This window comes from Zootoca vivipara, chromosome 17 (assembly GCF_963506605.1).
Source record: "Zootoca vivipara chromosome 17, rZooViv1.1, whole genome shotgun sequence".
In the NCBI taxonomy this organism is placed as follows: Eukaryota; Metazoa; Chordata; class Lepidosauria; order Squamata; family Lacertidae; genus Zootoca; species Zootoca vivipara.
The window spans coordinates 18,434,362-18,446,411 of record NC_083292.1 but is presented as its reverse complement, the minus strand read 5'-3'; the positions used below and the strand labels follow the sequence as shown (position 1 = coordinate 18,446,411).

Here is a 12,050-nt window from a genome sequence, read left to right as displayed (position 1 = left end):
AAGTTCCGCTTCCATTCAAACAGGTTTCTAGCCCCGAGGCTACACAAAGCATGGATTAATGAGTCGACAGCTGCCTGCCGAAGAGCGGGTGAGAGGTATCACCGCAAAATTGGAGGTTATTTCAGGAAATACTGGCGCAAGGCCTATTAAGAGTTCAGTTACTTACATCAGTGTCTATCTCAACGAATTCAAAGGCCTGCAGAGAAAGATGGAGCACTTCCGGAGTCTTTCTAGGGAGGAACCGGGAATTTGCAACCCTGCTGTCCACAAGGCACCTGCCCGAACCCCAACAAGAAATATATATATGTTTTAAAAAGCACATCTCATTCGGAGGACAAAATGCACCCATTTTAGCAGATGCTACACAATTGTCTCTCGATGCAAAAATCGAGGCGACACTGGCAGCTTTAAACAAAAAATAACCTGGCACTTAAGTTTATTATGGATCAATGGCATTTATATCCCATCTTTTCTCCAGGGAAGGCAGGCAGAGCCCCCCCCCCCTCCATTTCAACCCTGTGAGGTAGTTTAAGCTGTGAGTGAGCGACTGGCCCAAGATCACCTGCTTCATGACCGAGTGGGGATTTGAACGTGGCTGCTGCAGAAAGCAGGACTCTCTTCTGACCCCCTTCTGATCCTGTAGCTCAGTGGTAGAAAGTCTGCCTTGAATGCAGAAGGTCCAAGGTTCAATCCTTGGTACCTGCATATCAGGTGGATTCCTATTTAATTAAGCTCTGGGTTTGTTTGTTTTTAAGAACCTTAAGGATAGGCTCAGTTGGTTAGAGTGTAGTGCTGATAACACCAAGGTTGCAGGTTCTATCAGGCATCCCCAAACTGCGGCCCTCTAGATGTTTTGGCCTACAACTCCCATGATCCCTAGCTAACAGGACCAGTGATCAGGGATGATGGGAATTGTAGTCCAAAACATCTGGAGGGCCAAAGTTTGGGGATGCCTGGACTAGATGATCCTCAGGGTCCCTTCCAACTCTATGGTTCTATGGCTAGAACCTTTATTTCCAGGGGAAGGGCTGTAGTTCATTGTTAGACAACACTGAGCCAGAGGAGTCAGTGAAGGGTCATAGCTCAGTGGTAGAGCATCTGCCTTGCATGAAATAGGTCCCAATTGGCATCTCCAGGTAGGGCTGGTTTGTCCTTTGCACCTGAAACCCTGGAGAGCTGCTGCCAATCAGGGCTGGCAATACTGAGCTAGATGGGTTGTTGAGTCCGACTTTGTGCAAGGCACACTCCTAGGAGATGCCCCATGCCAGGTTGCCAGGTCTATGAGCCACCTTTTAAAAGTCCGCAGCATACTCCAGGCCGTGGCAATAAATTGCAATTTTAATTTTCTAGTCCAGGCATCCCCAAACTTCGGCCCTCCAGATGTTTTGGACTACAATTCCCATCTTCCCTGACCACTGGTCCTGTTAGCTAGGGATCATGGGAGTTGTAGGCCAAAACATCTGGAGGGCCGCAGTTTGGGGATGCCTGTTCTAGCCCACCTTTCTTCCATCATGAAACCCTGGATGGAGTACGAATGGTTCCCCAGGTGGTCTCCCATCACGACACCGATCAGAAAGACCCAGGCTGGCTTGGCTTCAACAAGGTGGAGGCCTCCTGTGCCTTCAAGGCCATATGCTGGGACCAGGGCATTCTGCCCGATGTTTTGACTATGGGCAGAGCCACACTCCATGCTCATCCAAAGCACCCTGGGGACTGCAGTTTCCCCCATCTCCAGCTACAATCTCCAGCATCCTTAAACTACAGTTCCCAGGATTCTCTGGGAGAAGGAACATGCTTTGAAACACACTTTGAGTGTGCTTTAAATGCATGGCATGGATCTGCCCTGGAGCTGCAATCATCATTGACTATGCATGCTGCCTGGGCCTGATGGGAGTCGTAGTTCAAAACACCTGGAGAGCACGAGGTTGATGAAGGCTGCCTTGGCTGGTGCTGCCTGGTTCTCCAGCAAGTGTTTTGGACTTCAGGTTCCAGAACATCTGACATACTTAACAGCAGAATCAAGCAGTTGGTCCCTTACCTTTCTCACCCTGATCTGGCCACAGTGATCCATGCGACGGTCACCTCCAGGCTTGATTACTGTAACTCGCTTTACGCAGGGCTGCCCCTGAAGCTGCCCCAGAAACTCCAGCGGGTGCAGAATGCCGCAACGAGGCTCCTTACGGGGTCCTTGCCACCGGATCACATTCATCCAGTGCTTTACCAGTTGCACTGGCTCCCGGTGGAGTACAGGATCAGGTTTAAGGTGCTGGTTTTGACCTTTAAAGCCCTATGCGGCTTGGGACTTTCGTACCTACGGGACCGCCTCTCCTGGTATGCCCCGCAGAGGACCTTAAGGTCCACAAATAATTTTGGAGATCCTGAGCCATTAGGTGGCTAGATTGGCCTCAACTAGGGGCCAGGGCCTTTTCAGCATTGGCCCCGACTTGGTGGAACGTTCTCTCACAGGAGAACAGGACCCTGCAGGATTTGACATCTTTCCGCTGGGCCTGCAAGACGGAGCTGTTCCGCCTGCCTTTGGGCTGGACTCAGTCTGACCACTATGTTCCTCCTCCCTTATGGTTTTGATTTGGGCCATTTTAAAATGAGGCTGCATTTTAAAAAATAAAAAATAAATCTGGATTGTATTTTAATCCGCATTTTAATCGATTGTTTTTCTTTCTTTTATGTTTTGTTGTGATCATGTTGATGTCAGCCGCCCTAAGCCCGGCTTTCGCTGGGGAGGGCGGGTTATAAATAAAAATTATTATTATTATCATCATTATCTTGTGTCGTTTTGTCCTACAAAACCTGGAATTTTGTTAAATCACGAACCTACCTATTGTACAGCTTGGTAAGGCTGTTCCCCTTCCATCCACAGAACTCAAAACCCCCCAGCAGGGCCAGCTCTACGGCAAGGCTGGGTGGCGCAATGCACCAGGGCGCCGGGCTGCCGGGGGGGTGGGGGTGGCGCACAGCTGTGCTCATGGTAGCCGCGCTGTGCGCTGTGCCCACCAGACAGCCGTGCTGTGAAACGTGGCGGGGGGCGCCGGAGGGATCTTCGCACCATGGTGCCAGGGCGCCAGGTATGCTTAAGACAGCCCTGCCCCCCAGTGCAGACTCACCCATGGTTTGCAATGACGACGTAACTCTGGGGCGATGTGCTCAGGTCTGGAGTTGTGGCAGCCACACACGCGTCCACAAAAACCTGCAAAGGCTGGTGGAAGGAACGCTGTACAGCAAACTGAATGTGGATCTGAGAGCCCAGGGGGAAGTTGCTGGAGGACGAGGGGGCGCTGAAGTCCTCTGCAAGACAGAAGAGGCAGGACTTTTAGGAGCAAGGAGGGGGGAAAGGTTGCTGCACCCTCTGAGGGTGGGCCCATGCCAAGGGTGGGCAGAGCAAGGTGGAACAAAGGGCAAGACTCTTTCTACAGCTGGCTCTATTTCCCACTCAGAGGGTGGCATTCATCATCATCACCAAACCTTTATTGGCATCACTTACAAACATTCAAAATAAATAGGCCAGTGAGCTCTCGTCGCCATTTCAACAGTACAGTCACTTCCCAAAGGGAAGAAGAGGCAAGCAATCTATTTCACCTCTGTGGGTCTCCAGCAAGGGCAGGGTCCTGTAATGTACTTTGGCGGCAAAAAATCAAATAGAGGAACTTAGCTACTGTCTTGGTGAGCTCCTGGTCTCTCCCCTGTAATTAGAAGCGTATGACCTCCATCTCTGGTTTTCATACTGGGATACATAGTTCGTCTAGGAATTGTTGGCGGAGATCACCATACATTTTACATTTAAGGACCATGTGAGCTAGAGTTTCCACCAGGTGGGCATCACATGGGCAGATCCTATCTCCTTCTGCCTACTCCAGTTTGCAGGTGGCATTCAATTGCTCATGAGCAGACCCACTGGAATTAATGGACATTATGAAGGCCCAATCTGCACGATACATTTATAGCACTCTTATTACATGCTATTACATTGCATTTATATCCCACCTTTTTCCACCAAGGTGGCATGTATGGTCCCCCCCCCCACCTCATTTCATCTGCTCAACAACCCTGCAAGGTAGGCTAGGCTGAGAGGCAGAGACTCGTCCAAGGTCAACCAGAGAGACTCATGGCCAAGTTAGGATTCAAAGCCTCGCCTCTCAGGTGAGACTCCAGACTCCAACATTACACCAAACCAACTCTCCACTTTAAAAGGCAATGGTTTCCTCCAGAGAATCCTGGGAGCTATAGTTTGTTAAAGGTGCCAAGCGTAATTTGGAGACTCCCGTTTCCCTCCCAGAGCTACAATTCTCAGGCTTATTGAACAATCATCTCTTACCAGGGAACTCTTGGAAACTGTAGTTCGGGAACTTCCTTCCTAACAACTCTCAGCATGCTGAACTACAGTTCCCTGAACTCTCTGGGAGAAGCCATGACTGTTTAAAGTGGTACGATACTGCTCTGAATGTATATAATGCAGAGGGGGTCTAAGTTTGCTCCGTTAATTTCAGTGTGCCTGCTCCAAGTAAAATTTAACCAGATACTTCCTAGAGAATCTTATACTTCTCCATCCAGCAACCAGGCAGCATTATCACAGTTCGATCACACATGCCACTGGAATTAGGAGGCTGTGCCTATCATTGGCTCAGGCTCCACCTATCAATGCATCTAGCTCCGCCTACTGTGAGCCTCCCCACCCCCACCCCACCCATCTGGATCCTGTTGCCTACCGTTCATTAAAGTGCCGGTGAACGTTAGCCTACTGGAACCAGAGAGATGGCCGGTGACCACTGTCACTTGTGGAGGAGTCGTCGTCAAGCGCCCTGCGCTGGAAGAGAAGAGAGTCAGTCTCTCCTTGCAAGTGTTACAGCAAGCCACCTCAATGTGGACTAGGGAAGTGAAGCGACGAGGGGTGCTGTGCCTTCACCACTTCGAAGTTCCAAGTCGCAGTGCAACTGGGCTTATTTTCATTAGGTTGGAGAGAGCACGGGAGCCTTCCAATTCACTTGCATATTTTAATGAAAGCAAATTAAAAATTAGGAAGATCTTTCTGAGGTTAAGAACTATTCAAACAGTGGACCGGAACTACATGGCCGAATGGCCTTCTGTTAGGGATTCTTTAGCTGCAATTCCTGCATTGCAGGGGACCCTTACAACTCTACAATTCTGCAAAATCTTCCAAACATGCCCCAAGTCACCCTTCCCCAACCTGGTGCCCTCAGATCCCAGCTAACTGTGTATAAGATAGCAGCCTCAAATCACTGTGGCCCAACTCCGAGAGCCTTCTGGTGGTTCCCTCACTGCGAGAAGCGAGGTTACAGGGCCTTCTCGGTAGTGGCTCCCACCCTGTGGAAGGCCCTCCCATCGGATGTCAAGGAAATAAACAACTATCTGACTTTTAGAAGACGTCTGAAGGCAGCCCTGTTTAGGGAAGTTTTTAATGTTTGCTGTTTTAATGTATTTTTAATCTTTGGTGGAAGCTGCCCAGCGTGGCTGGGCGGGGTAGAAATAATAAATTATCATCATCATTATTTGTCCCCCTTTCCTCCTCCAAGTAACCTGCATGCTTTTAAGAACTACTATACAGTATGAGCAATTTTTTAAAAAATCTATTTGCTGCCTTAAGAATGCTGCGTTTCACCAACGGGAAAGCTTTCCTGGTGGCCTTTGCAGACATCAGACTGTATATATCCTTAGCAGATTTCTGCTGCAAAAAACAGACAAACAAAAAACAACCTTTACAGGAACATTCCTCCTGCAGCTGAACTCTTAAGAGAGACGCGTTTGGATTCACAACTTCAGCTCCACTTTTGAACGCTGCTAACATCCATCCTCTTCACCCCAAAAGGCCTTTCCCATGTCCACACATGCAGTGCTTACTCATAATCGGTACAGTTAATCCTCTCCATGAAAGGGCTCCTGCTGTAGAGATCGGACCGGGTGGATGGCGGCCTGTAGACCAGGCTACTAGAATGCTCTACCATTGCGCCAGAGATCTGCAAGAATAAAAAACAGACGTTAGCATCCAGATAATGGATGCTCAGCCAAAGTCCACATTCACACCATACGTTGAAAGCAGCATCATACCGCTTTAAGCAGTTGTGGCTTCCCCTGAAAATTCTGGGAGCTGTAGTTCATGAAGGGTGTCAGGAGTTGCTAGGAGACCTTACCTCCCCCCGAAATTCCCCTCGCAGAGCTACAATAGCCAGAATGGCTTAACGCTCAACCTCTCTTCTCAAGGAACTCTAGGAATTGTAGTTCTGCGAAGGGGAATGGGGGGTCTCTTCACAACTTCCAGCACCCTTAATAAACTACAGTTCCCAAAATTATTTAGGGGGAGCCACGACTATTTTAAGTGGAAATGTGATGCTTAAATGTATGGTGTGAAAGAAGTCAGTTGTCCAAATTTCTGACTTTGCGTCTAGATACATACGGTAAATTCATTTTAACACAGCCCATTTTGTATTTTTAATTTTTATGTATGCAATTGTTTTAAACTGTTTATAGGTTATTGTATTGCAAATCAATGCCTTATGAAAGTAATTCAAAGATGAAATAAATGATAATTCCCTTTAGGGAAGTTTTCAATGTTTGATGTCTTATCGTGTTTTTAATATCCTATTGGGATCCGCCCAGAGTAGCTGGGGAAACCCAGCCAGATGGGTGGGGTACAAATAATAAATTATTATTATTAACTATCATTGTATACACTGCAGCAGCCTTTGGCTGTAAGCAATAAACTTGACTGACTGACATTATTATTATTAATTATTATTGTTGTTGTTATATGCAAAGTTTATTACTCAAATGTTTGTACTTCGAGGGCCCCTTCCTCATTTCCCCTTTTTGGCAATGCCTAGACGACAGGCTTTTACTATGGAAGTAATATAAAGGTAAAGGTAAAGGGAACCCTGACCATTAGGTCCAGTCGTGACCGACTCTGGGGTTGCGGCGCTCATCTAGTGTTATTGGCCGAGGGAGCCGGCTTACAGCTTCCAGGTCATGTGGCCAGGATGACAAAGCCGCTTCTGGCAAACCAGAGCAGCACACAGAAATGCCGTTTACCTTCCCGCTGTAGCGGTTCCTATTTATCTACTTGCACTTTGACGTGCTTTCGAACTGCTAGGTTGGCAAGAGCTGGGACCAAGCAACGGGAGCTCACCCCGTCGCAGGGATTCAAACCACTGACCTTCTGATCAGCAAGCCCTAGGCTCAGTGGTTTAACCCACAGCGCCACCTGGGTCCCCATGGAAGTAATATACCCACCTTGAAATGGGAGCCCGCTTCAGTTCTTGAGACACAGAGAAGCTTCAGGGCATTTCTCTCCAAACCTCAATGAGGAACTTTCCTGCAGTTCACTCAGTGGAGGCTGGCCCATTAGGACAAAGGGGGTGTTGCCCCACCAACCTCAGTCTGCCCTCAGCCAGCTCCCACCTGCCTGCCTTCTTACTGACAGCTAGTCCCAGAGGCTGACCTGGAGATCCCCTTCCTCCTCCTTAGTCTCAAGTACTGCCTTTATAGAAGTCACAAGGGAAGAGGAGGAGGAGCACAAAACAAGAATTTGTTAACTCATTCTGACATTGGCTTTGGCGCCACCTACTGTTGGGCTCCCGACCTTCCGCCCTATGAGCAACATTCTTCAGCCGCCTCCTCAGCAACCGGCACTCCAACCCACCCAGTCCAGCTTTAGCAAGTCACCACAGCAGCCTGAAAAATCCTGGCCCTCAGAACACTCACCAGCCGTGCAAAGCCACATTCCTTCAAGTGGTATTGGAAGTGGAAGAAGCCCTTCCGGTTGTCCTCAAAGGAAGGGGAGCAGCGGCCGAGCTGCAGATATTGTGGTTCCAGCCTGAGACCTGTGCCCCAAGGGTCCATCTTGACCACTAGATGGATGCTGGTCCTGTTGCATTCATAGGGCATGGAAGTTGCAGGTACTGCAGTGGGAGGGAGAAGAGTCAGAGCCGACAGATACCTAAAATCAGGCATCCCCAAACTGCGGCCCTCCAGATGTTTTGGCCTACAACTCCCATGATCCCTAGCTAACAGGACCAGTGGTTGGGAAAGATGGGAATTGTGGTCCAAAACATCTGGAGGGCAGAAGTTTGGGGATGCCTGCCTAAAATGCTTGTAATCATGGGCAGATTGTAGGAAGGAGCTGGGCCTCTAAACCACTGCTCTTAACCACAGTTCCCTGTTGCATCAGTGCTAACCACAGTGAAGGCTGACGAGATTCCTCCTTCTAACTGCTGGAAACAATCCCAGACCCTGGTTTCAAACCTTGGTTAAGAGAAGAGGCAAGGAACCTTTTTCAGAACAAGGGCCACATTCCCTCGTAGATACCCTTCGTCGTGCCACATGCCAGTGGTGGGCAAGTGTGGAGGCAAAAGTGAGGGGGGGGGCAACTGATGCGGATGTTACATTTGTGCAGTAATTTAACTTCGACACACACTTGCATACCCCCTCTCTACTCTCCATCTGGGCAAGCAAAGGGCATTACTGGTGTTCAAGGACACAAGCCAGCCAGGCAATAACCACTCAAGGAGGGTACAAAGCAGAGCCAGTGAAGGGGTGTGGCCTGGGGAGAGTTCCAAGGGCCAGGTAGAGAGGCTTGGAGAGCCAGATTTGGCCCCCGAGTCTAAGGTTCCTCTCATCTGGTTAAGTCAGGCAGCAGAAATTTGAGCCAGAGAATAAATAAAGCACACAGTCCCATAGGGCTCCTTATTTTGTAATGCATCCCCCCCCCCCGCCCCATGTCGATGTTGCTTTTTAAATATTAGATTTTAGGTAGGCTGCCCTGTGTACTTTTGTAGATAAAGGTATAAACTCAATAATAAAATTCAATAATGATATTTTGAAAAGCAGGAACAAAACAGATTTAAATGCAGGGATTGGCGAGGGGCAGTTCTGGGTTCAAGTGCCTTCTCAGCCCACATTGGTCACTGGAGATCCTCAGCCCTATTGTTTTCAACATAAGCCTCCCTCAGAGGCTTGTAGAGGGCAGTGAGTAAGAAGAGATACTCATGGTCACCCCCTCAAGCCTCCAAACTCGCAGCAAAGGAGATGCAAGCCCAGCTGGTTCATCTCGACAACATGGCGACAACTTTGGAAGATGCATTATACCAAGTCAGACCACTGGTCTGTTTCAGTGCTTCCTGCACTGACAAGTAGAAATTCTCCAGGGTTTCAGGTAGAAGTCTCCCCCACTGGGGATTGAACCGCCGACCTTCTGCATGCAAGGCCCTGCCACTCAGCTGCAGCCCTTCCCAAATGCAATTTGCAGGAGAAAAGATGATGCAACTTACCACTCTGAGCAGCAGCAGCAGTCACCAAACTCCAGGCAAGAAATACCACCAAGCTCTGCTTCTGCAACCTCATATTGACGCTCTCAGCTTCCAATGCAGAAAGAAGGTAGACACCAGCCCTTTAGCTTACTCTAAAGCACCTGTTTATACCCGCTCCCACCTTCTGGGGGCGGCTCAAGCCACTTTCCCAGGTGCACAGGTGATGAGGATTGCTTTTGATCAGCCTCCCTCTCCATCAGGAAGGGAGCAACATTCCCCAGAGGTAATCGCTGAAGACACTGGTGATAAAAGGACATCTGAGCTCTTCTGTTGACTGAGCATTTGTGCGTGCAAAATCTGGATGCCACCCCCCCCCCCAATCAAACGGTTGGTCTTAGTCTATTACAGGCTTAAAACGCAGCTAACTTTTTCCAATTCAGATTTAAGTGGGTTTGGGGAGGAATGCATCAAAATGTAGCACATTTCATTAAAAAAACAACAACAACAAAACACATCTAGGATTGATGTGGATTGTGGTTAAGTCTTGTGGGCATACCATTTCCCAGACCCGTGGAGGGAGCACACCAGATGTAAAATGTTTTTTCCTCCTCCACAATCACTTTCCTTATCGCAAACAGCCCATTTTGGGTAAAGCGGATTTGTTCTGCTAGAAAAGCATTGTTGAGTTTTATCACCATGTACCTGCTTTAATGGGGGCGGGGCGGGGAACATGTATCTACCCAAAGGGGTGAGAGAGCTGGACTAGCAGCCCAGATGCAACCTGTTAAAGGGGAGGATGACCCAATGGTTACAGCAATGGCATTATCTGTTTGATTTACTTATTATAAACTTCCTTATCCACTCTTCAGCATAAGGTCCCAGTGTAATATATACAGTTATTACAAAAACGGATAAAACTGTTGCAATGATAAAAGCAAGTAAAACTGTTCCAATCTGGGCAATATACATTCAGCCAATGCAGAGCTGTGTAGAATCGCCAGCTTTTCCAACCAGCTGCTATAACTGTGTCTTTAATAACAGTCTGATGTGCAGATGTTAGCAGCTGCCCGTGAGGGTCACCTAACAATATTCACAGCACATTAGCAGCATTAAAGGCACAGAAGCAACCTCGTGCTTTCCCCCCTTGCCTGGTCAGTTGGCAACTCTATCAATGGTGAAAGGCTGGTTTGAATTGCTGGGTGGTGTACAAAACACCCCCGTAAGCTATCAGCTTGGAAAAGCTTCACTTCCAGGTTAGAGTACTGTGTTCTCAAGGAAAACTGAGGGGTTGTGTAGGTGCTAGAGGCCCAGACCTGTGTAAAAAACCTTGCTCTTTAATTCTGCATGTGTGGTAAGTAGCAAGGAGCCTGCAGTTACGGTACTCTGTGAGGAAAGGCTCTCAGAGGTTCTTTTAATTCTCATCTCATACTTAACTGCAACTGTATGCAAATACAGGCCTTTATACAGATGGGGAGTCATGGAGGAGGACCCAGAGGCTGGTCCACACCTTTTATGTACCACTGAGTTCAGCAGACTTTGCCTCCTAATAAAGCCACCATTGTAAGTGCACTAACTTGAGAGTAAGTTGCTTGGAACACAGCAGCCATGCATGCTTAGGGCTGTCACCCGGGCCTTTGTATATTTTACACGGGCTTCTAAATCTTAATGGACAGAAGAACGTCCTGTGCTTTAAATGTTTGTTGGATGATGTGTTTTAAATGTATGAATGGGGTGGATCTGCTCTCCCCATTGATCCACCCGCTTGGCCCAGCAGTCTCTGCTCATCCTCCTCTGGTGCTCAGAGCCAGCACGATGCAATTTGGTGCCTGAGGCAGAAAATTCAAACGGACCTCCCCTAAGCAACTGGGGTTGCTTCTCAACAAATTGTTATTTGAGCGTTCAACCTGATTTCCTTGCAGAAAAAAATTCCTTCAGTAGCACCTTAAAGACCAACTAAGTTTATATTTTGGTATGAGCTTTCGTGTGCATGCACACTTCTTCAGATACACATCTGAAGTGTGCATGCACACGAAAGCTCATACCAAAATGTAAACTTAGTTGGTCTTTAAGGTGCTACTGAAGGAATTTTTTTATTTTGCTTCGACTCAGACCAACACGGCTACCTACCTGTAACTAAATCCTTGCAGAAAGTTAGCAGCAAGATTATGTTGGCTAGTTATAAAACATTTGTTTTGATTTGTGCATGGGGAGGTTAGGCGATGGTGCACCAAGCAAATATTATCCTGCACTTTGGGGGAACCATTACCTTCCTTATCACAACACATTCGTTTTGAGGGGTGGGGAGAAGAGGCAGGTTGGTTGTGGAAGAGCGCCAATTCAACATCAGTTGTGCACCCTGAAATCGCCAGTATGTGATTGAATTCCACCCCAAAATGGCAACTGCCGGGAAGTGCCCTGATTCTCATGGGACACAGTTGTCCATTGGGAGGTTCTCCTGTGATGTTGTCACTAGATAGGCTCTGCTGAGCTCCAGAAACTGTGCTCTGCAATTCCTTCGCTAGCTGGCATCACATAGGCTGCCTCATACCGAGTCGGTTCATTGGTCCACCCTGCTCAGTATTGTCTACACTGACTGGCAGCAGCTCTCCAGAGTTTCAGACAGGGAGTCTCTCCCAGCCCAACCTGGAGATGCTGCCTTTGGGGATTGAAGCTGGGACCTTCTGCATGCAAGGCAGATGCTCTACCGCTGAGCCACGGCCCTTCGCCACACCCACACCCCAACCCACCCCAGCTCACGCCACCACTACAAATGGGGAA

The 12,050-nt window shown here is 48.4% G+C and overlaps 1 protein-coding gene across 1 annotated transcript; it reads right to left on the bottom strand.

Annotated features, from left to right (window-relative positions):
• Window positions 1-153: 153 nt before the first annotated feature.
• Window positions 154-4,752, bottom strand: LOC132591287 (zona pellucida sperm-binding protein 3-like). The gene is made up of 3 exons (XM_060269269.1): window positions 4,722-4,752; window positions 3,123-3,303; window positions 154-275 (listed from the first exon to the last, which is right to left on the bottom strand). The coding sequence occupies exons 1-3, from the start codon at window positions 4,726-4,728 to the stop codon at window positions 155-157; spliced, it is 309 nt and encodes a 102-aa protein (XP_060125252.1). The 5' UTR covers window positions 4,729-4,752; the 3' UTR covers window position 154.
• Window positions 4,753-12,050: the final 7,298 nt, after the last annotated feature.